Genomic DNA, 26,941 nt, shown 5'->3' with positions numbered 1-26,941 from the left:
AGGCCTACGTTCTGCTCCTTTCAAAAATGATCGTCTCGAAGAGGACTAAAAAACTCTGATGTGAAATAATTGCTTTAATTTATATGAGAAACGTAACACATTAAAATTAGAAAATAAATTGTTCTTCCAAAAGTTATGAAAAAAAAAAACATCAGATTTATGGCATGCTAATTCTGTTGCGGACACTAGCATATAATAGTCGTACGGAATCACAGTACCCTACATTACGACGTGAACCAGCAACAACAATGTAAGCATCACCAGCCTCTACTAAACGCTTAATCTTGCAATAGTCGAGAGCCGCTCTTACCCGATTTTCCACTTCAGAATCCCAAGCCGACTTCGCTCCTTCAAAATAATGTATTGTTCTTATCCCTTTGAAAAACCGTAGTTGTCTCGACGTGTGACAAGTTCTGGTTACCGCAATAATGGGACAAGGCGGTTTGACATGGGATAGGATCTTAGCTGTTCGACCAGAGTTTGTTAAGCAAATGATTACAACTGCTTGTGAACGTAAAGCAAGCTCAACTGCTCCAACGCATATCGCCTTAGTTGGTTCCTCTAAAGGGCTTTGCATCAGTTCAAAATTTCCATATATGTGAGGCTTCCAAATAATCCTCTCTGCGTGTCGACATATAACTGCTGCAGCAGCTAAGCAATGCTCAGCCATGCGAACAGCATCATAAGCTGGTGCAAATTTCCTTAATGGTGAATCATAATGTAACTCTAGAGAAACAACGTCTACACCATCTAAAACTAAATTAGCAATGTCGGAAACACATAATGTAGGTATCTGTTCATTGATTACAGCTTTGCTGATACACGGTTTGCCAAGATTATTACATTTAGATATGATAATTTTTTGAGCTATAAAAATTTTTTCAACGGGTAGATCAGTGCTCAAAACACTTCTATCCAAATATATTCCGTCAGCTTCAGTTAGTATATCATCAATATTATCTAATCCTTGAACGGTGTCAATAGAAGCGAACACTAATATATGATTTCCTTTATTGGACAGAATATTTCGAATATGCCGAATATCGTTGCCACTCTGAGCATTTGGTAGTAAAACTGCATCTATATCAGAAGAAACGGCCCATTTTATTTGTTCTTCTAGTTGTTCGAAGTTCTGCTGAGATATATCACTATGTGAAACAGACTCCACACTATCATTTTTATTTAGATTAGTGATTTCCCGTGGGACTTGAGAAATCTGTACAGCCATTTTAGGGCCAATAGTTCCACCAGTGACTACTGAACATTCTATAGAATCATCACCGACTTCAGAAACAATCAATTTAATTTTATTAGCAGTTAAACTATCAATAAACACTATATCATTAACCTGCAAATCAGTGAGATGGTCATATCCGATATATAAACAATCTGCAGTGCCGCATTCGCGCCATGTTGTATCCGTCGTCAAACGAATCGTCTCATTTTGCATAATCTCAACTGTTGTATGAGGTCCTCCTTTTAAGTCCCCTGAGACAATATCCGGCCCTCTGACATCAATTATAAGTGCTAAAGGATGAACGTATTGCAGTTCTGTACTATAATTGTAAACAGCTTGTCTAATACTTTGAATTATTTGTCCACATGCTTCAGGTTCTAGTTCTCTGATATTAAGATGAGCCACGGTCATCCCTGCAGCAATTAGTTTCTGTATTGTACTCGAATCTCTGTTGCTATAACCAATATCGCACATTAGTCCAGTTTTAAGTTCTTCACAAGGATTTTCATGTACATTACACGAGCAGTAATGTTTTAAAAGGGATTCCTTAACGCCGCTTTTTTTTAATTTCGGAAGCGATTCCAAAGGGATATGCCAAGGTAACGCCATTATTGAGTAAATTGGATCTTTAAGGAGGCTAAAACAAATTAAAATTCTTACTTTATAAAAAAATATCAATATGGCTAATATATCAAGAGGCAATGTCAAATTTAACATATGTAAAAAGTTTATTCTTTTGATAATGTTTTACCAGCTTTTTACATAGTTGAATCCAAAAAGTTTTTGATTTGACACATGAAAGATGCATTTTATCAGAACTCAAGCGTTATAGAAACTTTGACTTTGCAGAATCGGACTTAGCGTAGAGCCGTTTGTTGTGTTGCCGAATACAAATTGTGACTTTTCGTGGAGAAAATCGGGTATGAAGAAAATATGATAGCCATACATGAGCATATCTTGCTGACAGCAATTTTTTATGTCCATGTAGATTTTACATATTATTAACAGAGCTAACCGCGATAGCAGCGCCTCTCTTATAGGGCCAGATATACTTGTTTGACCACACATAAAACATACAACCAAGCAAGTTTTGAAATTATTGCTCGATTTTGACAGAGATAATTGAGCACACATGGTCTTGGTCTTGTCTCTTAAATATCAAAGCAAAAAAATTACCGTATGGGCCACGTCAGAGTGTATTAAATTCTAATACTCGTAAACTATCTTAGAATTAATTGGTACAGAAATAATCAATAAGTAAAATATTTCCCTTAATAATAATAATTATGTAATTAAATATTGCAAATCATCAGCTTATAATAACAAATTTTAATAAATATGGATGTTAAATTTTTATATTAAAAAATGCATCGCACAATTATACATAAGAACTAAATTTAATGAATTAAAATTTAAATTATTTTTATTTAACTCCAGGGTAAACAGTAAAAATGTTTGACTTTTATTTGACAAAAGACCTTGTTAAACCTACCATATAAAAAAAAACATGGACGGATTGGAAAAATTAAAAAAAATTGGTTTGCTTAACGAGGTTGCATGACTGCGTGTCACGTTAGGTCTTTGGCAGAATAATAAAACGCTATAGTTTATTTTGTCAAGATCTAAGGATTGTTGAACTTCTCTGTGAAGTGATTTTTCAGAGTTAAGTGTTTTAAGTTGTGCCTATACTGAACTGTTTTTCTAAATCAGTAAAACGAACTACTATTTCTTATCCCTTACGTTTGTACTGTGCGACCGTGAAGGTTGAGAATGTTACGTCATTTTCCCTCTAGTGTCTTGTAGAAACATATATATTTTGGTTTGTTTGGTGTATCAGTGTTTTTCACAAGATATTAATAAAAATAAGTGGAAAGTTATAGCCAGTGTATCGAGTTGTTAATAAATATTGGCGCTCTTACACCGGCTGCGACAAGATGCCGCCATGTTATGTAGTTTTGCTGTCAACTACTGGTCGCGGTTAGCCCTGCTTTATTACCCTTGGAAGATTTATCTTTGTTTGGATTAATGTAAGTAACATTTCTACCTTTTTTACTACTGATCCTAAAGTAGCTATACTATAAAATACTATTAGAGGAATTGCTGTGTGGTATTGTTTACTGCAGTTTATTGACAGTCAATGTATTTATGACGTCATGGAGCGAGTTCACTTGGAATTGTAGGCTTCTAAAACTTGATACCATCGTCTATTGCCTATTTAAATAAATAGATATAATTGTTAAGTTCGCTCTGTAATATCTATTAAATTTAATTTATATTTACGTATGTACATATTTCTTAACATTTTTAGGTAAGGCAAAAAAAAACATATTTGCAATCTAATTTTTTTTTATAAAACTGTAATGTAATAAAATTTGTGGCTTTACTAATTTATTACATTACGAACCATTTCGATATTATTATATTGCCTAAGTGTAGCTTTGTGTCATACAATTACTTGTTGCAATTAGTTTTAGGTTATTTTATATTGTTACATGAGAAATGATTCAATCTGTTTGTCATGCTTATTTTATTGCTAGCTGTCTTATAGAGATTGACTTGTATGTAACAAAGTATATTGTGAATTTGAAACATGTAAACCAAGTAATGTATAAGAACTTTACTCATGTAAAATAGAAGTCATAAATTATTGGATCAAAAACATACATACATTGTTGTCAGCACAACTCATGCCTCATGCAACTCATGCAAATGAGTGGCAAAAATTTCCGTTTGGAGCTGTTTTGGCACACATCTCTAAGGTCTTGCACATTCATACATGCTTTTATGGTTTTGGTGCTCTTAAAAGTGTCCCGACCTTAGTATCTTACCAATTTAGTCAAGTAATAAACAGTAACAGTTTGGGTATTGCTTATCTAGTACACATTTGGTTAATTTGTAATCTTTAGATATTATGCCAGTGTCTTAAAGCGATATGATAAAGTGAGTTGCTACCACAGATTTTGCATATGCAAATGCTAAATAATAATTTTTTACAATTAATAGATTAAAAATGGGTGTGATTTGTCAGTGTAACCAGTGTTTGGTAACTTGAAAATTGATGTAAACTAATATTTTGACCTATCCTAAGACAAATCTGAAGAGAAGTTACTTCTTTTGTATCCCATAAAAGATGTAGTTACATCATACATTTTGGATGGACAGGTTGATTTTTACTGGTGCTTTACCACCCTGTTTTGCTATGCATTAGTTTTGTAGCCTTTCATAGTTGTCATACTTCTGCTAACATATCCCTCTAAATTCATATACCCTGAGGAAAACAATTCATCAGAGGATTGACTTGCTGTTGCTATTATTGAGTCTAACATGCAGGGATTAAGGGATCTCCAGAGGAATGCTTCAGTGCTGTATTTATCATCTTGCAATATATATTTTACAAGAATGAAATGATAAGAAATGTATTTATTCATGAAGTTTTTTATGTTTAAAACATGTTATGTTATCAATATATTTATAAACATTGTCATAGACCATTCCAACTAAACTTCCACTTGTGCTACGGCATTGGTTACAACAGAAGCCTAAAGTAGTTTTGAAACCATTGCCTCTTGTTCTTATTAGTCCAAGTTTATTATATTACAAAGTGGCTATGGAGATTACAGTATAAAATCTTGTGGTCTTGATGCTTTTAGTAACAGAATTAACACTAATAAACCAGCAATAACATTGTTGCTGAATGGGTTCGTTTAACTAGTAAAATACCAAATATTAAGTAGAAATGTTTTGGTTTTGTCCAAGGTATGAGGCGCCAGAGGCCTGGTTCGCTGTGTTGGTAATATTGAGTGACTGCTTGCTTATTTGCCACCTGCTGCTATACAAAAAAGATAAAAAAATCAGTTTTAAATATCTAATATCAACTAGGTTAACAATTATAAGGATATAATTCCAGGGAGAAAAGAATACATGACAATAATGCAAACCGCTAATAGATTTATTGAGAAGTTTTATAATATAACAATTCTAGTATGTGATATCACTATTTTTTTTCTTTTTCCCTAGCAAAACTCTATATTCTGTTTTGCCTGACTATTAGACTTATTAACTGTTTATTTAGATCTAAAACAGGTTATGACTTTAAGAACTATAGAGAAATATCTTTAATCAGTAAAGATATTTCTCTATAGTTGGAAATATGTTATCTAACAATGTCACTTTGACACCGTGAAATTTTGACCCGCAAGAGACAGGCAGCTGTATGGTTTTCATTAAACATAGTTTTATTAGTTAATATTAGAGCCACAAGTTTGTTGAAACTGACATTTCACTACTCATTGATATTGAATGCTAAACATAATTGTGTTTAAAAAAAAATTGCCTTGTGTTCTTGGATAATCCAAAATCTGAATCTGGCAGTTGGTGTATTAATGTAAATAGTAATAAATGACTACAAACAGGCAGATTATATTTGCCATCAGTTTTTTTTTCTTACACATAGAAGAATTTCCAATTCTTATTGGTACCCTATTGCATTGCATTCTCAAAAAAACTGCCATTAGATCCTTGTCCGACTTTACTGTACTTTTTTATACTTGTACTAAAATAAATAAAAAAATCATCATGTAGTCTCTGTTTTCTCAATGATGATAATGTTTATTATAGTTTGTCTATTTAAGGATGCTTACTTCCTCAATTGACGCCTGGGAAGTTCGAATTTATTTTGTATGACAATTAATGTCATACTTAATGGATGGGTGTCATAGTATTGGACCGTACACACATAACAAACAAGTATGAACTGCCAAGAATCGATTTTATTACTTTATGTATTTATTTAAGTTATTTTATTTGGCTATGTATTGCACAATTAACTAAAACATTCATCACCTTTCTTTTTAGGGTTCCTTACCTCATAGGAAAAAAACCGGAACCCTTGACATACAAACAGACGGACAACAAAGTGATCCTATAATGTTTGTATGTCAAGGCCCTTTTTCTGAAAAACTCGTGAAGGTGTCAAGCTGGAATTTATTTGTTTGTTAACACATAAATTATTGGTTAAATCTTAATGATTTGTAAAAGATTTTAATCCACCCATCTCTAGTGAATTGTCAAATAATCATCTTTTAATAGAAGATAATACAAGTGTAAAGGTAGTGACATTCTATGGTAATGTAGGCAGGATTTTACTATAACTTTTTTCTTGTTTCAGATTCGATAGTTTCAAAACACTGCAGAACCACAGAGTCACGGAGCACCACGAAGAGGCGCTGTTTGGCGCCAATTTCATAAATGATCCATTTATGCAAGTTCTGGGCATCGAAAATGCAAGGTATGTATTATTTTTTAAATATTATACTTGTTATTTTTAGGTCAAAGATTTGCTATTGTTTTTATAACTTGTTTATAATTAAAGCTATGTTTCTATGATATTCTCAATTATTAGGGTGTTGTAGACTTTTTATAGTCATTTGTCACTTAATAGCTCAAACAAACAATACAAAGTAAAAGCTAAGTCTTATTTCTCTTTTTGGTCTCTTAAGTCTAGTTGTAGACCAAACTGTCTTTTAACATAGTGCTCACCATGGCATATATGTTTTTTGGCTTTTTGAGCAGTTTCCAGAATAATAACCTTCCGATTTTTGACGTTTGGAACACTTTAAGGGGCTTTCCTCTTTACAAAGTTTCTGGGTTGGAATGTTGAATCCATAAGCAAGCGGTTTTTGTACACTTTATAGTTTGTATTAGCAGTATTTTGATTTTTTTTAAAGAATATTTCTAAACTTCGTGTTGCAAGGACTTGCGTGACACGTGTAGAGTTCGTTCTCGTTTCCGGCGGAAGATCTTACTAAGCTACTCGTTAAAAGGTTCAGGCGTACATTGAGACACTCTTGTCTTGTCACTTGGCAGCCTAGTGAAAATGTACAGGAAAAAGGAAATTAATTGGTTTTTGGTATTGCAGGCCTTGATGTTAAAAATATTTGATGTTTTTTAATAAATGTAATTGAATCATGAATCAATTACATCATCTTTTTCTTTATGTTTGAAACAAGATTGATTCAGATTGAATGTTTCAATTAAAATACGCATTCTTAAATCTACGTAGGCATGTGTTTAAAGTAATTGTCTTTTTTTCAAAAACTCCAAACAATAACAATATTTCAATGAATTATATTATTATATTACGTCCTTATTGAAATTAATAAGTATTCCACGTCTAAAATCTTTTTAAAATTATCCGTATTCATTTTACACAACACGTTTTACATATCTCGCTTTTCGGCTGAATAGTGAGATGATGGAGGCTCAATTTCAATGTTACCTCATACGTCTCTTTTGATTTCTTTATCACATTTATCAAGTCCAAGTACTTACTTAAGCACATTGCACTTTCCGAAGAGAAATATCCGCAGTATCACTTTATGGCATACATCTGAATAGCTATTCATGGTCTTCTAACTCGAAATACATCATCAGTTGGAATAACATTTACTATAATTCCAGCACTAAGTACCAAAACTAATTTTCATAAAATGTCAATTGATATAGTAATCAGGGACCGGTTGTAATATATCATGGCCCCCTCTATAAAATTACACTCGATCTTGTTTATTTGGCACTTTCGACAGTGTTTCAGTTCAGTATTTCTTGTTTGACAAAAAAAACCATGTATGTATTTGGAATTAATCTTGTTATTTTAGGGTGTGGCTTTTTTATCGATAAAGAAAATTGACGTGAAAGAGGTTTTTTGGTTTTATTTGTGAGTGTCATGTTCGGAAGCTCAAATGTCTTCGTTTCTTCCTATTCGATAGGGAACGTTACTATATTGACGATACTAATATTATTTGGTGATTTAATTACATATCAGGTGAATCTGAAGTCTTTAAAAGTTTTTAGTACTCTTCCTCCTTTTTTATGGTTATTAAAATAATCCGAGAAAGATTAGGTGTAAAAAAAAGTTTTCACATTATAGAAATTGTAAAGAACTTTGATTAGTAGGTATGTCTTGATGGATGAAAATGAAAACACAGAGGGGTGTTGTTGTGGATGTTCAACTCCATGTTCATACTGTGTATGTTTTCAAAGGCCCTTGAATTTATTGGATAAATTATATCTAACCTTATATTAATATTGGTAATTTATGGTTCTTTGAAAATTAAGATTCTATTGGGAAGCAAGTAGAATATTATATTTCAATATAAAATCAAACGCTATTCAATGGGGCTGGTTATCATGGCGACGGAGTGACGGCGGAGTCGGCTGGCGGTCTCCATGACGACGAAGGCGGCGGCTGCGTGTGCCTCCGCCGCGGCGGCAGCTTGCGATCGCGATCAATCCCCGCGAAGGAAGCCCGCACCCGCCTCCGCCACCTCCGTGCTCTGTGTCCCGTGCTCCGCGCATCTCTATAGCGCACCAGCTACAAACTAAAATAACACGTTTCTAATACACTGATTCAATATAACTTTTACACGACACGAGGAAATCTGTATCATTACATGAGAAAATCTGTTTACCTCTGGGGCGATGGTGCTTTGACAAATAAATATTGTCTGATTATTCTACTAGTTCGTAGCCACGTTTGTGCACGAACAAATAGTAGACACATATAAAATAATTTTTCTAGAATGCTCGCTGATAGAAGATTTTTCAATTGTTTCGTAGTAAAGAAGGGTGTTACATCTAGTCGTAAACTCTTTAAGGACTGGAATTAACAATTCGTTTTAGTTTTGATTTCTGCTACACCGTATCAATTTTGTTCAATGACATATTTTTTCATTTATTTGCGAATAACGTCAAATTTGGAAAACATTTTCTTGAATTTGGTAATCAAATGTATTTGTTTATCGGTTTGAAATTATTCTTAAAGCAGTAATAAATTAGGCTGCCAATTTAGGCAATCAAGGTCTCTCGTGATTTGTTTCTATTAATTGACGTGATGTGGCGTCTTTATATAACGGAGACTCACCGGATTAGGTATTTCAATTTTGGTAACACAAGGTTTTTTAATAAGCCATAAATATATCCATTTTTCACTTAGATTTAATTCAGACGCTCTTTGCCTCGAAAGTGATTTTAAGGATACCTTATTTCATTTATACTCTAATATTTGATGCATAAATAAAAAAATACGTTACAATTTTTAACACGATCTTAGCATAGACCTAATTTATAAAAAATTGTAACTTGCTTTTGTATTGGTATTAAATATTGCACCTTTCGCAGATTTGGCAAACGCAAGCGTCAAAGTTACTTGTTGGTGGATGTTTTTTAAGCTATTAAATTGTTATCACAATGTAATGCTAACGAGATGACGGTTATCACTTTTCCTTGCCATACATATCGCTAAATAGGCTATATCTTGCTATAATGCGATATGTCTGTCGGTCGACAAAAAGATAGCTACTCCTGAATTGTCGAAACAGGAAACTGATTAGACACTCGTTCTATGACAGCATTGCAGTTATGGCTATAAAAGTGAACGAGTAACACTCTTGCTGCCTCTATTTGTATTGAAGGGGAAATAAGTATTGTCATATACATTATTTATGGCAGCTTAAAAATATCGTATACTGGAACACGCTTGGAATTTCACTGACTATGTATCCTCATTAGATTTATGGAAATACTTCTGTTGTTTGTTGCCATAATTTTTTTTAAATTTTGACTGAGATGGTTAAGGAAAACAGCTGTCATATTAATGACGCATATTTCAACCACGAATGAGACGAAAGGTAGTAGGTACTAGTAGCAGGTAAATCTTTGTGTAACAAATCTTAATAGTACTGGTTGTTTATGCAAATGTGAACTTAGCTTTTAGCGTTTACATGGATAACAAACCATTGAGTGTTACTATGTATGTTTATTCAAGGTAGGATAAATTGTTTACCTAAAAAATATGTATATTTAATTCAACATAATATGTTATGAGCTGTTTTCTAAAAGACATGACACGGCATAAGCGAATGATTCACATTTAACCTTATACAACAACGAAGCGGGAGTGCGTTTTCAATATGTTTATGTTTTACATTGTATGACATTACTTGTAGTGCAATTAATTTATAACAATACAGTTGCAGTAAAATTTGCTAATTTAACCTTTTAGGTGCCCAGTATTTGAACAACTGTACCGTAAAATTAAAATTGTGGATTTTTAAAACGTTTAAGCTATTTTTACTAGACCGGATTTAAAATAGTATTCTATATTGCCATCGTAGTGTTAAATAATTAGTTATCTCTTGTTTCAACGGAAAAGAACGTGACCTTGACCCTTCGGAGCATAGGCCTAACCTGCCCCAAAAGACTTCAATTGAAAGTTGTGGTCGATATGAGAGAGTATCGTGTTCGCGCCTGCGCCGCCCTGCGCCCTGTCGCTTGCCGCCCTGCCGCTCTCCCGCCCCGCTGCCCCGCTACCCCGCCGCCCCATCGATCTGCCCGCCCACGTGACGCAACGAACTCGTTCTCGTCTCCGGCCCCCGCCAACTCTCCATGTCATGCGAAACTCGCCATCTCCGACTGCTTTATTCACAACGAAAGTGATCCTCTACGTAATACAACACGAAACAACATTACGCCTTGCCGTCAAACATGTTCACCTTATAAACTACATAGGAAAAACCTGTCTCACTGTCTTATACCCAATCTTATCATTCCGCTATTTGCATTTAAAACGAGTTAGGTTCCTCGGCAAAGACGAAATGTTTTATCCGTATTCGCGTGTTAAAGAAATGCTATACATTTAGTTTTTAAGAAAAGTAGGTAACACCTACTTATGTATGCAATGATAGTACATATCAATGCTTGTAAAGCACAAAAGCTTGAATCAAAAGCTTATAATCATCTATATCATTGTGTTAGTTTATATTTTTAAAGTAAGAAAATCAAATTACAATGTGTGTTTATATTTAATTATGACATTGTGTTTGTATAAAGGAGAGAAGGCTCCCGTTCCCCGACCAATATATCGTACCATTTATATTCTCATTACTTGTTTCATTTCATCGAATTACATATTCTCTCTTGAGAATGAACATCCATAATTTCTTGTTATCATCATGTTATCGAAGATATTTTTATAAGGAACGCATAAGTATCCCTCTCGTGCAATTATATCTCTTTTTATATTCTCAAACATTTAATCATATTAAAATGTTGAAAAATAAGCGTTTGTTGTGTTGATAAAGCCATGTAATTGTAATTTGTACATAAACTTGACATAGTTATTCTTTTGTTAATATGAAATACATATGAAGTAAGATATATGGTTTGTAACTTAAGAACTATGATCAATAAATGCCTATTCAACTTTCATTTAATCTGTTTTGTTCAGAAATGTAAATAAGTACAAACAAATCAGTGCATCGACCGTGAATAGACCATCGATTATTTTGTTGATATTGTTTATCATACTTATTTCATTTTAACTTAAATATAGGAACGTTGTTATTCTTTGTTTTCCTATCATCTTTTTCGTAAAGATTTTACTTTCATTTTGTTGAAAGTAAATTTCTGGTAAATCTATATCGGCTTTGCAAGGTTCCCAAATAAAAAGCTTGTAGTTCTCTTCTATGTATGTTTTGTCACAATGTTTTGTAGTTGACAGTTCATATTTGTATTTTAAACAACTATCAACTAGTTCTTTATGTGATGGCATTGAAAATATTTATCGCCTTATCTTTCAAAGTAAAGCCAACTATTTCGAAAATATACCAAACAGTTTATTTATATTACTAGTTGCCGCACGCGATTCCGTCCGTGCGGTATTAATAGAAAAATTCGTAATAAGCCTTTGTGTTTTTTCAGACAATTTTTTTTACATCTGTGCCACATTTTATTGAGATGCGTGGTATCGACGTATCTTCTCACAAACATCCATACATCCAGTATGATTGTCTCGCTTTATCTCTACTTTTCAAGGACTTTAATATTTATGGAAGAATGGTTAGACAAGTTGAGGTACGCAGGTAGTTTCAGTTACCGGATTATACAGTTCATTGATCAAAATTTATTCTTCTCTTTAAAGAATGCTTTATTTGCAGTCATTGAATTGTTGTAGCTTTCCTCTTATTTTTGGAAGATAAAAGGAACTTTTTGTCTAAAATTTATGTTTGTTATGACATCTAGTTATGTTCAATCACTTAATGCAGACGAAGTTTAGGTCTCGAATCATAATTCTGATTGAGCTCGAGTTTATAATTTGTATTTATACAAGTTTGAATATTCTTAGTTTTGTAGAACATATCGGCCACAAGCGAACAGTATTTCCATAAAGCGATTAAATCAAGTATGATCTGGTATAAAACGCTAACAATCAATATAAAATTCCGATGCAAGGGAAAACCTGATGAATTATTCAGGGTTATTAATACGTTTTGATACTGCGTTAACTAATGTATTTCACAATAAAAAGGACTCAGCAAATGACACAAGAGGAAAAAATATTTATCAATATTTCTTGGAAAAGTGGTAATATGTAGGTTTAGTGAAATGAAAGCGAAAGGACGGTTTTCATTAAGACTTGAGCTAAACCTTCGTTTAATTAGCGTGTTACATGCATGACGAGTTATCGTAATTTAGATTTTTTTTTAATATCTAAAACTTATAAACAAAAAAATATTGAACACCCATTTGGGACATTTTAACATAAACGTTTTTTATGTAATTACGGAATTTTATGCATTGATAATGTTGCGATGGTCAAGAACTATGGAGCTTTGTGTTGTTAATATCAATTTGCGTCGACTTGCATTTTCATTTGATTCGTCGAGTTGTCACATTAGGGCATAAAGAGTCGGCTGTGGAGTGTAGTCGGGTCGAGTCGTAAGCGAAGACACCGGCGAAGCGGAATTAGAATGAAGTGCGCGGCTGTGTGCGGCGCGGCGCGGCGGCCGTGTGCCACGTCATTGCCGTGACCCACTGACATAGATCCGCGGGGCCGCCTGCACCGATATCTGCACGCGCCGCGCCGCCACCCGCCGCCCGCCGCCTCGCTCTTCCTCTACTACTACATACCACTTTACCTCAACTCTTATTTATTCTATACTTTACATCATCGTATACTGTATACTTATGAGTAATTTTAATCATTATTCTGCTAATATAAATTCCTCGAAAATTTAATGACAATCATTTTTGTTACACTGTCGCTTAATTTGACCTAATTTATATTTTGTTTGAATTATATTAAAATTCCTTATACTTTTGTTCATGACGAAACAGTTTCAGTGTGTAGCGATTTAACAATTTGTTTAAAGATCGATTCTCAGCTGAGGAATTTTGTGATATTTATAGGAATATTTACATTTGTATTTGAGTTTTAATTCACTATTGGTGGCCTACATAATTTAGCTGAGCTCGGAAATAAAAGCATAATGATTTATTGCAACTATCTACCCCGATACAGTCAAAAGTCGCGAGAGTTTATCATACCAACGTATTGTAAACTAAAAATTACTAACTGTTACGCAACGAATGACCTTGTTATCTAAATTGTGCACTTGACACAAATACTGCTCCATTTCACTTTCATGTCTACAAATGTATCTAACTATCTACAGAGTACCGCTGTGCATGATAAAATATCGTTATTTAGCTACCTACCTACTTATCTTTACAATTTAAGTACCTACGTAGCTTTGTATTTGTCTTATTTTATGTGTCATGATAATTTGTTAAGTTTATCAAATTTTATATAAAAGACCGATGCATAAAATCTATTCATGTAGCTATTAAATTCAAAAGAAAATAATAAATCTATATAGTTATTGGTTATAAGATGAGAAATCGATGGTAACATTGTAAATAGTTTTGTTTGTCTGATATATTATTTATCTTAATTTCAATAATATTCTCCGGTATGTTATCGGCATCACTCGTCAAATGGCACTTTGACGTCTCGAGCTCGGTGATCGGCGATCGACGATCGACGAGTGAGATCGAGAGACATTCGGCAAGATGGAAGCGGCGCGAGTGCGACTGCGGCAGCAATACGCTTCAGTCAGTCGGTCTGCTGCTCGCGGCCCGCCGCGCCGCGCGCACCCCCGCACAGCTCCCCGCCCGCGTCCTATCGCGCCGCCGCCGTGTTGATAATTTGTGAAGTAGCGAACGACAAGGATGTATGTATACGTATGTCTCGTCTTTCAGTTGACTTTCATCGTCGTTTTGTAGCGAACGTTTCGCACGGATTTTGATAGAAAATTGCATTGCTTTATTAGCTGCGTAATAAAGACAGTGCACGTTTTTTCGCTATAATAACTAGTTATAAACGTTTTAATACACTTCTTACCTTACGATATACAATATATTTAGTGTGCGATTCGGAAATCTGTTAACAAATTAGCGTCGCGGCAAGCGTGGCGCAATGCAGTGTGTGTTTGGGTGCGGATACAGACAGTGTTGTTTGAAGTTAATTCGGGGAGACGTTTATCTCGACAGCGGTTGTAGTGAGTGGTCCTGGATTACCCTGTAGCGATGCTGCCCATGGTGCAAGCGGAACCTGTGCTTTTCAATTCCGCTGGCCAGTCCGTCGATGGGGCCCCTCCGCCCGCTACATTGCCACCCTCCCTTAACTCGGACTCCGACGTCGAAGAACTAGTTGACATATTTTTTGACATTGATGTTGCTGTGAATACTCTCCAAAGGTAATTGTCACTGATTTTAATATTATGCTCATTAGAACCGAAATCATCATAGCTATCATAATTTATTGACATTGAACTCTATACGGGAAATTGTAGTATTAAAACAATATACATACGTATAAATTCCAATTGTACTTAATCTCTAGAAGGAATTTCTTCTTAGTAGGTAGGTAGGTACCTATCTCATGTGAATGACGCGTGATTCACTTTATAAATTTATGAAGTTAACATTCTATTTGCGTAAATTATTTTTATAATTATGTTATGTAGGTACGTATAAAGTTTTAATTTACCTTTTTCTGATTCGCTTTTTGGAAATTATGCTTTTGAAAGTTTGCCGTAAAATCCATCGTATTCAAATTTCATTTTTTCTTTTTTTCACGCGTAAACCAGTGAGGTAGGTTCTTATTAGGCAATACTTTATAACTGAACGGATTAACATTAAAACATTTTTTTATAAAGTACGTCGGGCGATACGTCGCAGTAACGCATTTATATAGACAACCTGTTGTGTATTTTTTGTAGAGATTTTACTATTTTGTTGAATATCATTTCAACATCTGCGTTATTGTTAAATATATTATTTCGGTATGAATAACAATATTAATACCTACTCCCACATTTATTTCAATAAAATGTTGCTACGTGAAATTGTATTTGATTGTTTTTCAAGCATTACTAATTTTATTGTGTTGCAAAAAGCTGAAAGTATGTAGTTTTTAAGACTGAAAAACTCAATCAATTTAGCTTTGGCACAATTACGTCGTAGCATTATGACGCTCGATACAAGACGGCACACTGGTGGTATCCCGCTCACTTGCTCGCCCAAACGGCAGATATTCACCAGTTATACAAGTTTTTACCATACGTGTTCCATCCTCGTTACGAATCAAATTTGTTACGTGTGGGTATATTGGGCTATACCAAATCTGTACAAAGCTTGCGATACGTGCTCTCAGGTATTGCACGTTTAAAATAGTTAATTGTTTCTAGGTCTATTACAACATGCAACACGTAAAAATCTAATTCTGAATATATTTTTATTTTGCATCTATTTTTCATTTTATTGACATTTTTGGCAATAATTAAAGATGTCTAATGAAAATTAATTTTGGTTGAAACTTTTTTCATATCTATATTCATGGTTATTTTAGCTACTTACATTATAATTTTCACTAAGAATTACATGATTCACTGTAAACATCGACACATTTAACGTGAATTTAAATTGGCATAGATAGCTTTTCAGTTTCGTTTCATATTAGAAAAAAATATCCGAAATGTAACATAGTAAATAACGAACTTGAAGCAAATTAAGTTAACTCAGGTCAAAGTTCAACATAAAACTTGTAAGGCTATTTAGTACAAACGATTATGAATTTCGCGATATAAAAACTCTATATTCGTAACTTTTCAGAGCGTAAAAACGTGACTAATAAGCATTTTGTTAAATATGTGTTATAAAATATGTGATCATTGTGCGGGCTAACCTTGCACTAATAGTTTGGACACAGCGCGGCGGCACGCTATGATTTTTGCAGTGCGCCGGCTCCGCACGCGGTGCAGGAAGTCGCGTCGCTGTATCGCAATCATACTGTTTCCAAATTGTTTGTCGATGACGTGCGTTTTATCTACATTAAATGAAGTTCCGATGTAACTCTCGTGTCACGGTGTATCAATTTGATAAGCATTAAGTGCAAAGATTTAATCAGCAGTTTAAGTGTCTGTCATAACTAACAACTTCATTACTTTTTCCTTCCATCACATTCTACACAATAGTTAGTGACAACTTTCGAAAGTTGTAGTTTTATCTCCTACCAAATGATTCCAAACAATCTGTTGCCAAGTGTTTTTGGACTACCTAATTTGGCCTTCAATTCTAACGACCCCGTTGTCAACGGTCGCGGGACCACATTATTTCCTGTCCACTGGAATTGCGAAATATTCAAAACGAATTTATCCTAGATACCATCTACACACTACTTTCCACCTTTTCGCTTACCATGAATAATAAATGCCTTACGTTTAAATTCAAGCTTTCAATTTCCGTATTAGCACAAAAACCTTACAAAAAAGAACCATTACGACGCGTTTAACCTTCGCAGTGAAGTAGAATTAGGGTGAGGTACGGGCACGGGCGCGATGGCAGCGCTCCGCCGCCGGCGCGGCGTCTCGTATGACGAATACCCTGTTAAGTAACATTTGAAAAAGCGAAATCTTCGATCGCGTAACGCTTTCAATACTTATCAACTTTCACCAAATTCGTTTTCACTGGCCGCGGCTGAAAGACACTTGCTGTTTAGTGCGTTACTTAAATATTTCATGTTGCAAGTTTTTCATATTTACACAAGCATAACTTTACCCGTTGTGCAAATAATAATAGTTTTGATATTCCAAGTATAATGTCCCGCCTTGCCATGTTATTCAGGGCCTAGTTAGGGACCCCAAAATTTGGCGAATATTTATTACAGTGGTCACGCTTATGGAGCGTTGTTATTCGGAACATTATTATTTCAAGGTTGCGCGGCCGGCCGTCGCGGTGAGGTTGCGTCGTGGGGCTCCTCGGTAGGCGTCGCTTAACTGCTATCTCCGTCCCTCTTGCGCATTAGCCTACAACCTATACTGCACTTGGCATTCGATATGTGTGTATCCTCGCCTTAAACATATAACTCGATATTATACGATACGATTTACATTATGATTGTGTATATATATGTAATTGCTTGTTTTGATAACGTTCGAGTTTATAGTAAATGATCACACGAACAAAAACCTACATATACACCGGCGAGCTTACACGTCAAATTTATTTAACAGTAAACATGACTCACGCGGTAACAACATTAATTTGCACAATAATAAGTCATAGAATTGTCTACCTATTTACCGGTAATTTCGTTTCGCTTTGAACTTTTTAAGTTTCCTACCTAAGCTTTAAATGTTGTATTAAATTGAAAAAAAATCATTCGTCAATGATTTAGGTTTGTTCTGCTTTATATACATATACAAAATGCAATCGTTTGTTTATCATGATGGAAGTAATGAAGCAGATGAGGAATAATCAGTGACGATATAAATCCTTGCATTTCATCTCATTTTATTTACCGTTCGGCCATCAATGTTTCATACATCATTTATCTTTGTTACGATGAGCATAACTTAATTAAACGATATTTGTTTGCTGGTTCTGTAGAATTGAATCCTGTGAACTCCAACCGGGAGACACATGGAGGGGGATGCAAGGCAAGATGAGCGTGACAACGCCGGTTAAGAAGATAAGAAAAAAGTCAGACAATAAGCCACAATCACAAATGTACGTATAATGCGTTCTGAGATGTTCATTTATAAATGTTAGGCGTAATTTCATTATTACATTACAGGGTGACATTATTATATAATACATTATTTGTTTATTATTACATAAAGACCTACTTGATGTCCAACAATCTAAATTATATTACCTTTTTAAATCAAAATACTTTATTACATATCTGATAAAATCTATTTACATTTTGGTTCTACAACTGATGTTGTTTGTACATTGACATATGTTAAGCAATTTTTCAACAGCAAACGGACAATATTCGCTGGTCCCCATTTTGGTTATGTTAAAAAGTACGTATGTATTATATGCATATATTGATGTTTTTTTTCCCAAAACCGCCGTACCAGATGGTGACAAAGCGAATCTATCCGCTGTATTTTAAATCTGAGTGAAAATGTTTCATACCTTTAATCGCATCTGACTTGACTATCGATCAATTTAAATAGTATGTGCTACGTATGAATAAAACAAGATTTTCTTTTCGATTTTTCGAATTAGTCCGGTTAATCGAGTTTGCACTGTGGTATGCTATGAACGATCAATCCGCGACCCATCGGTTTTATGTTCCTAAAGTTCTATAGCGATAAAAAAACAGCCGCGTTATTCGGAGATCGAGTTACTTTACATCCTGGCAGATTCGGACGTCTCGACAACCATCGCTTAGGATAGGTCACAACCAATGTTAAACCGTCATGCTTTACACTGATAATCCCCTATTATTTTGAAAGCAATTATGAAATTTTAAATTACGCTTTTTCGGACGAACCTGGCTTTTTACCAATATTTTTTTCTCCAATCTAAAGCTGTATTAGATTGGTTCAATAGGTAGTAATATAATTTTAAGTTATTTTTGTATTTAAATAAGGTCTAGTCACTTAAAAGTGATTTTAAAGTCATGGTTGAAACATGCAGGGAGAGAAGAATTATCATGTGCTTACTTTTGTAGATGAAAAAAATCTTTTGTTTGAATCACAACTCACATACATATTATACATCTGCATTGATTTATTGAAATATTTTACTGATTTTATTGTTTATTTCTATCGGACAAAATAAAGAACTACAAAATCTAATTCGAAAATGTTCATTCCACTTGAAATCTTCTATCAGCGAGTAAACTAAGACTATATTCCAGTTTTTTTTATCAGAACTTTACGGACGAAGGCCGAGGCTGTATAAGATAGCTTTTTTTTAACGGTATAAACTTTGGTATATATGTATAATATTATGGTCGTAACATAGCCCTTAAATATAGTGCCGAACATTTTTTATTCTTTTAAAACCAAAAGCAATTCGTGAATCACGCAAGTGCGTGTACTCAAATTCAATTATGTACTTATTTTTTGTATCGCAACGTTTCGTAACTTTTCATATCAATTCTTAAACCTATTTAGCGACCTTCAAAACATGATTTTATTTACTTCTGGATAAATTTGACTCGACTTGTTTTCACCATTATTAAAACGTGTTATTATGCTGTTACCATACAACGATAAAGTAATAGACTTTGGTTGTTGAATTCATAAAATTTGGGACGTTAATGAAATTTAAGTGACTCGCATGCAGTATAAATTTCGCTTGCATTTTCTATATTAGGAGTCCATCGTGCAGAGAGACTTTTTAAATGTACAATTCAGTAAAACCTAAACCCATGCTAATTTGTCTGAACGCATAAATATTTATTTTGTTGTCCCGGGTAACGTGAATTTTCAATTTTAAATGAGATATTTGTGGCTTTTTAGTTAAACATAGGAGATATGCTCTGTTTTCTTAATTCATCATCATGCAACAGGCTTTTGCTGTAAGAAATATTTTAGGTGCCGATATCCATATGGACCATTTAAAATATTTCTAAGATCTATCCAGATGAGGAGTCACCTTAACTGACCACGTTGTCAGTGTCTTATTTTTTGTACCGAAGTATACCGTTGTTCCAAAATCTTTGAGCATATTTATATCTTTAATACGCCCTCATCGCATTATCTGAAGAAGCGATCACAAGGCGAGACGATGAGACGTTTCACATTTTTTAAATTCTTATTTACCGTAATAAGTCGTCATATTTACTTCAATTAGCAGGATGATGTTACTTATGAGCGATGCTCGTGAAAGTAATCATATATGTCACGCGATGAATCAGCTTCGATCTTGATTCCCTTTGGCTTCAGTTAAATTGTCATACAATACATCAGGCTTTGAATCATAAATTCGATACTTGCATAAATGTAGACGATGTAATTAGTTTTGCCTTCTTCAATTAAGTACATAACGGCTCGAATTTCTTATGCGAATATTGCAACAGTACAAAAGATGATCTCAATCTTTGACTGATTTAAATTAGATTGCAATTATTTTTAAACGATGTCATTGTGTCGTTTGTTGTAGTACTGTATTTGTAAACAATTGGACGCACTCACTTAGCTTAAGACAGACAAGCTGATGCTTGCGATTTCATTTGCGTAGTGTAATTACTACGAAAGCAGTAGACTTTTCAAGCTGATTGATTTTTTTAGACTACAGCTTTTTTTTTTAAATATTAGCAGATTTTTGTCAATTTACTAATATTTCTTGTACCATTTCAGCTAAGCTCTATGCTTGTGCTAGGATATGGTTTACGACAATAGTCGAATGACAGGATTCGAACTCTAGACCGGGTGATCGGAAATCCCTTTACCCTTTCTACTCTCACTATGCGAAATGCATATGAATACTGTAGTCCTATTTTTAATATCTAAAAATAATTTTCCAAGCCGACAAGTTCAACAAACATAATGTTAATAAAGTGCCAACTTATCTTTTACTATCACTGTCAATTGTTTAATGTTCTTGTAAAAGATGCAATGATCTTTTCTTGTATTTCATAAAGTCGCTCTTATCGTGCACTTGTTATAATTGGTTCGACTGTTACTTTTGTATCGGATGATAAATAAAAGATTAGATAGTTCGAAAAAGTAAGTATAGGCTAGCCAGAAAAATAGAACATCTCGCAATATTGCGGTAAACCTGTGGAACTCATTTCTTTTAATTCCAAAAATTTTATTAAAAGAATCTTTGCTATGGCATTGACATTATTTTCTTCAAGTTGTCAAAGGATTTTATTGTAATCGCTGTGTAATTTTTGAATTCGTGATAATTTCATGTGTTAATATATGCTGAAAAATATTTATAGCCGCTGAGAAAAAAGTGTAGGCAATTTACGTTGGATACGTCTAAAATACTCGATTTAAATTTTAAATGACATTAGTTCGTTAGATGTATTGACGTAGATGTAAAGTGTTGCAATATGAATGGTGATTGAGATGTCCTCGTGAAAGGGTTCTTATATTTTTGGTTAGGCTTTAATAAATTACTCATTACACTGTGTTAGCTGCCTGTAGTGTTTTGTTGGAACTATTAAAACATAAAGACTTGTTGGTGTTATCTGGAGCGTGGTTAGTCTGTCAAGGTGTTTGTCATTCAATAGTCTGTTTTTCTATTCTGTTAATTCCATATGTTGGATATAATTTAGTTATATCGCACCTAGCTCATGGATTGATTCACACATTTCCAGCCTATTTTACATATTGCTAATAAGTAATTTAATGAACCTGTGTGTTCTGGGAACTAAGGCGAATAATTAGAACTTCAAAACGACTCTTGCATTAATTTACGCTACAATTTCCCTAATATTTACATTTGTCTAGGACATTTACAAACGTGCGGCGTTCACGTTTGTTTGGTGACATACGCATAGCAATCGAGAGCGTGCCTTACGCATCGATTATCGGTACGAAGTGCACGCGCTGTTGCATAATGTGCTTCAACATTATGCATTCTTAGCCGAGAAATTACACTTATTATGTTTTAAGAACGTTTTAGTTATTGCAGTCACATGCAATTTCTCTATTCTTCGACAAATTATGTCATCACTAATTTATGCAATTTTGCTGTCTTTTGCTACCGTCTAATTATATTATTTATTTGTATAGATTAAACTGTGTCATATTAAATGAAATTATACGACTATTGTTTCGCAATGGATCTTTCATTTCACGGAGTGACAAACGAGGAAGCGGCCACCTGAATTCGCCGAAATAGCGAAGCGAAGGCAGCCCATGGACATGTGAAATTGAAGACAATTACGTTGCCCACCTTTAATTTGCTTCTTATGCATAGCTAGTTCCGTCAAATCCACTTCCCCTTGTTATCATTTTCTTATAAGAAAAGGGTAGAAAGGGAACGTGGGTTAAAATTGGGCCTTCAGCACGTTTAAGGTTTATTAATTTATTAAGGAATAAATCCTCATTTCTATGAAATCTTAAGACAAGGAAGCGATTCAGTGATTGTTGTTGATCATCGCCGCCTACGTATATTCACATTGAGCGCAGAGCTTTACACGTTAACCAGATTCTAAGCGAAAAATATGCAGATATTATATTGTTAAAAGACTTTAAGACGTCATGTAGGAACGTTACTATTTCGGAGAGAAATCAAGGATGATTTTCAACGTTATCTTTGACTCCATGTAGTTAAAAACAAGGAATAGGAATTCAATCTTTTCATTTTTACACCTATCTTCTGTGTCTGCATTGGACTTGAACTTAAGTGGATATATTTTGGATATTATCATTTTACTTCAGAAATTATCAGCGATAAAATTTATGTGTAGATTTCTGAGTCGGTGAGTGATTAGTCATTGTGATGTGCTTGAGCAAGTTTGTGACAATATAAAAAAAATCATCCTCTCCATTTTCCTTATCTAATCTACGGCGATGTTGCTTAACGTTTTGTAACCCCACGACGGTTGCTACATCGCTCCAATCCAATTTACAATCTGTGCTACTGTTGTTGTTCACCAACTCTTTTCATATCGCCTTGATATTGCAAAGACGATATCAAAGTAGGTACCTATTTTCTTTTTTTTTCATCCATTAGTTCATACTCTTTTACAACTTCTTGAGTCCTCTGCGAGTATGTATTCACATTGGTTTGTACATAAATCAATTTAAATTGAGAATTATAATTCAAACTTTGTTTACTACTTGTCAATATATGAAAAACTAATTATCATGAATATTACGAGTTATGTTCATCTTCAAAGTAAGCGTTATCGTAATCTACCGATAATTTAGTCCTCGCCATTAGACTTGAGTTTATCTCGATCCGGGTTAGAAATAAGATCGATAATATAAGTATAATAGAATATTTTGCTTATACAAAAATTGAGCGTCAATATTTATTTCAGAAATAAGTGTCACAACGAAAAAAGGCGGCGGGAGCTGGAGAACGAGACCATAAATCAGCTCGAGGAGCTTCTAGGCACCTGCTTGGCGGAATTAAAGCAGCCGGATAAGAACGGCATCGTACGCGAGGCGACGCGCGAGATCCAGGCGATCTTGAGGCGCAGGCGCGACTGCCCTGGCGAGTGCCCGCTGCGCCGCGCCGCGCGCCGCTCTCCCGTGCAGGCCGGCGAAGTCAGCTCCACACAGCCGCAGCCTGCCGCCGGCCCCCACGGCGCCTCCGCCGGCTTCTATTACAACGGCTTCAACACTCTCATCGAAGTATACATGTTTATCTACTAGTGTCACAATCTCACAACATAAATGCTAGTTGTAAGATCTTTAATATTGTATTATCATTGTTTACAGGCTCTGAAACATTACACTAGCAGTCTGGGCTGGGTCCTATTAGAAATAAATACTAATGGGGAAATCAAATGCGTGTCAGAAAATATAAAAGATCTCATTAATGTCGACAGAACTGAATTGTACAAGAAATCGATCTTTTCACTTCTACACGAAAGCGATCATGCGAAATTGAAACCTTTACTAAGAAATTCGCAGTCGTTGGTTTGGGATACGGGGAATATCGACAAATTACAAGCCACACAAGTTCATCTTCTTATCAAAAGTCCAAATGCTAGTGACGTTACTGGGTACGTATCGTATGCTAAGTGAGGTAAATGAACATACTGTGTTGTGAATTTACCTTACTTATACGTACACCTAAAATTTATATCAAAATAACCTAATACCTTTAATGTAAAATTTACATAATCAAATGTTAAACTTAATTATTATTTTTTTAATTGCCGTAAAAAAAATATTTTAGCTTTCAGCGGATTCCTTTGAATCCAAAAACAATAGTAAATTTCTTTAATTAATGCAATATATAGAATGAAAAGAAGGTTTTTACCGTGAGACTTTAAAATGTAGAACAACATAACAGAATGATAATCTTATAACTATTTGATCATTGCTTTAACTATTAGTAAAAAATGTTGGTACGTATTATAATGACTTGCATAAGTAGCGCGAATCCAAACGGTTGAATCACCAAGAATACTCATGAATATGGAGGTTTGAAACTTTGAGTTTCATTTATGCTAAGTGTAAGGCACAGATGAAATCCAGTGAAAGCCTGTTTGGAATCCCTTGTTTTAAAATTTCAATAAAGCTAACAAGTGTAATGAAATGTGTGAAATAGGAAGTATATTAGTAAGGTTTGCAGCAGGCTGGTGGACGCCGTGATCCACGCTGCGCCGGTACGCGGCTCGTGCCCGGAGGAGGCCGGCTCCGTCATGTGCGTCATCCGGCGCTGCGAGGACGCGTCGGCCGCACTTCTCCCAGTCGACGGCGGCCCGCCCGCCATCACTAACAAACTCCCGGAGAACATCATCTTCAGACTAGACTGCAAATATACTATTTTATGTAAGACTCCTATACCCTCCGTATCGTATTTTGATTTAAGCTAAGTGAACTGAACACTGTTTAATACTTTGACATTTTATTCTTTAATTTCAGCTTGCGATTTAAGTGGAGTGGAAAATTGTATAAACTCTCCCCTGTCACTTGTGGGTGCTTGTTATTTGGAACTAGTCGATAGCAGTGATCGTATTCGCGTAGCCGCGCATTTACAAGAGGCCCTGTGCGGATCCGGGCCGCCGGTAGTGAGTGCGCCCTTTCGGTTACGCGTTGCCGCCGATAAACCTCCCTTCAGAGTCAGTGCTCTATCGCGCCTCTTTAAGGCGCAATCGACCTCGGTCGAAACCGACTTTATAATGTCGACGCACACCGTACTCGGAGACGAAGAAGTCGACCTCTTGGATGTCGCCGGTTCCAGACCGCCCGTTGGCGGTCCGCTGATGACTTCCGTCGCGAACGGGGAATCCTCCGGCTGCGAGACGCGATATCGCTCCTCTATGAGTCCCCCGGATGGCCAATTTTCTATCAACGATTTCGATCTCGAATCTTGGACCCCGGGCTTTCAAATCGGAGAAATGTCCTGCGAAGATACAAAGGACAGAAAAGAGGTGGCCGGTGAAGAATCGAGCACCCCGCCAGCGCTACGGGCGCCTCCGCCCTCCAACGAGGGATCGCAGTCCTCCGCTCCGGGCGAGGAGCACAATCGTCTTCGCAGCTTGCTCAGTAAAAAAACTGGCATCTCCGATTCTGTAAACTCGAACAATCGTATTCTAAAAGATCTGCTCAACCAAGAGGACGAGGAGGCGACCAGCAGTGAGACGTCGGCGCCGCACACGCCGCACACGCCTCATACCCCTCACACGCCGCACACGCCCCACACGCCGCACGCGTCGGGCACGGCGCTGTCCCCGCTGCACACCGCGCAGGCGCATGCGCGGCCGCTGGCGCCCCACGGGCCGCTCACGCCGCACACGCCACACACGCCGCAGACGCCGCACGCGGCCCACACCTCCCACACCACGCACGCCGCACACGCGCCGCACGCACAGCACGCGCCGCACGCGATGCCGCATCAGCCCTCGCCACACAACATGCAGCAACCTCATCATAACAACTCGGAAGTTTTACTCAGGGTAGGTATATATATATATTTGTACACGTCAATAATATCAGAAACAACAACCGTTTTATACATTTCTTTTGTAAATACATCACTCGGTGCTTTATGACTAAAATTCTTAAGTATCTTATAATTTTTCTTTAGTGTTAATTGTTTTCTCTTTATTAAATACTTTTTTGGCGGACACGGTGTATTAAAAAATTTATTTACTCCCTAAATATATTTCAGATATTAAAAGAAAAATCCGATGAAGATAATGAGGAAAATCGAAGAAACGCTTCGGATAGCACTCGTGGAACTTCACAACCGTGCGCCTTGCTCTCTCAGTTACTTTCGCCCAGCAACGGGCCCTCCGGCAACGGCCGCTCCCAGGACACCAGTGATAACTACCTCGAAAGAATCGGAATGAAGCGAAAGTATGAGGAGAATAAGACGCCCACAAACGTTAAGAGAGCTACGCCTGACAACCAACAGGTAATACTCGTCTTATTATTTCATGTATCGAAAAGTGAATAAATCAAAAATAAAAAGGCCTTTGACATTAATTATTTCTTGTGATTTAGGTGACTTCGAGCGCGGCCCCTGTCGCCTCATCAGCCGCCTCCTCGACGGCGGCGAGCCCTGCCACCAGCAGCAGCAACTCGCAGCGGCCACTCCGCCAGAAGAACCAGATTCTTGTGGCGCTGCTGGAGCAGGCAACGCCCTTCCCCACCCCCAACCTGCGTGGCTACGACCCGGTGCCGCGCCCGCGTCTTCCCCACATACCGCAGCACCAACACCATCATTCCACATTAACTAATATGATCCCTCCGCAGTAAGTATCTCTTTACAAATCTAACATGTTTCTATTGAACTTTTTATAGTTTAATGTTATACTATATTTTTTCTGTAATATTAGATGAATATCTACAATTCAAATCTATAGAATATTTGAATTCTATTGTCGGCATATAGGGTATTGTCTATTATAACACTTTATTG

General features: G+C 35.8%; 2 protein-coding genes across 7 annotated transcripts in view; one reads left to right on the top strand and one right to left on the bottom strand.

Moving 5' to 3' along the window:
- Positions 1 to 78: 78 nt before the first annotated feature.
- LOC106127533 (pyruvate kinase) lies at positions 79 to 1,977 on the bottom strand. The gene has a single exon (XM_013325627.1). The coding sequence runs from the start codon at positions 1,952 to 1,954 to the stop codon at positions 158 to 160; it is 1,797 nt and encodes a 598-aa protein (XP_013181081.1). The 5' UTR covers positions 1,955 to 1,977; the 3' UTR covers positions 79 to 157.
- Positions 1,978 to 2,765: 788 nt separating this feature from the next.
- Positions 2,766 to 26,941, top strand: part of tai (basic helix-loop-helix family member taiman) — a 32,939-nt gene continuing 8,763 nt past the window's right edge. Inside the window, exons 1-9 of one of the 6 annotated variants that reach the window (XM_013325767.1) lie at positions 2,766 to 3,264; positions 6,405 to 6,524; positions 18,026 to 18,145; positions 23,382 to 23,697; positions 23,785 to 24,071; positions 24,647 to 24,846; positions 24,940 to 25,973; positions 26,189 to 26,434; positions 26,524 to 26,774. In XM_013325767.1, the coding sequence (XP_013181221.1) occupies positions 6,496 to 6,524; positions 18,026 to 18,145; positions 23,382 to 23,697; positions 23,785 to 24,071; positions 24,647 to 24,846; positions 24,940 to 25,973; positions 26,189 to 26,434; positions 26,524 to 26,774 (2,483 nt within the window). In that variant the 5' untranslated portion in view covers positions 2,766 to 3,264; positions 6,405 to 6,495. Of the gene's footprint in view, positions 3,265 to 6,404; positions 6,525 to 14,210; positions 14,833 to 18,025; positions 18,146 to 23,381; positions 23,698 to 23,784; positions 24,072 to 24,646; positions 24,847 to 24,939; positions 25,974 to 26,188; positions 26,435 to 26,523; positions 26,775 to 26,941 lie in introns of those variants that run through there. The other 5 variants (XM_013325769.1, XM_013325763.1, XM_013325764.1 and 2 more) reach the window with 5 other exon arrangements.

Source organism: Papilio xuthus, unplaced genomic scaffold (assembly GCF_000836235.2).
Source record: "Papilio xuthus unplaced genomic scaffold, Pxut_1.1 DF824655.1, whole genome shotgun sequence".
NCBI classification, from domain to species: Eukaryota; Metazoa; Arthropoda; class Insecta; order Lepidoptera; family Papilionidae; genus Papilio; species Papilio xuthus.
Note: the sequence above shows the minus strand (reverse complement) of the source record. Positions and strands in the feature narration are given on the sequence as shown.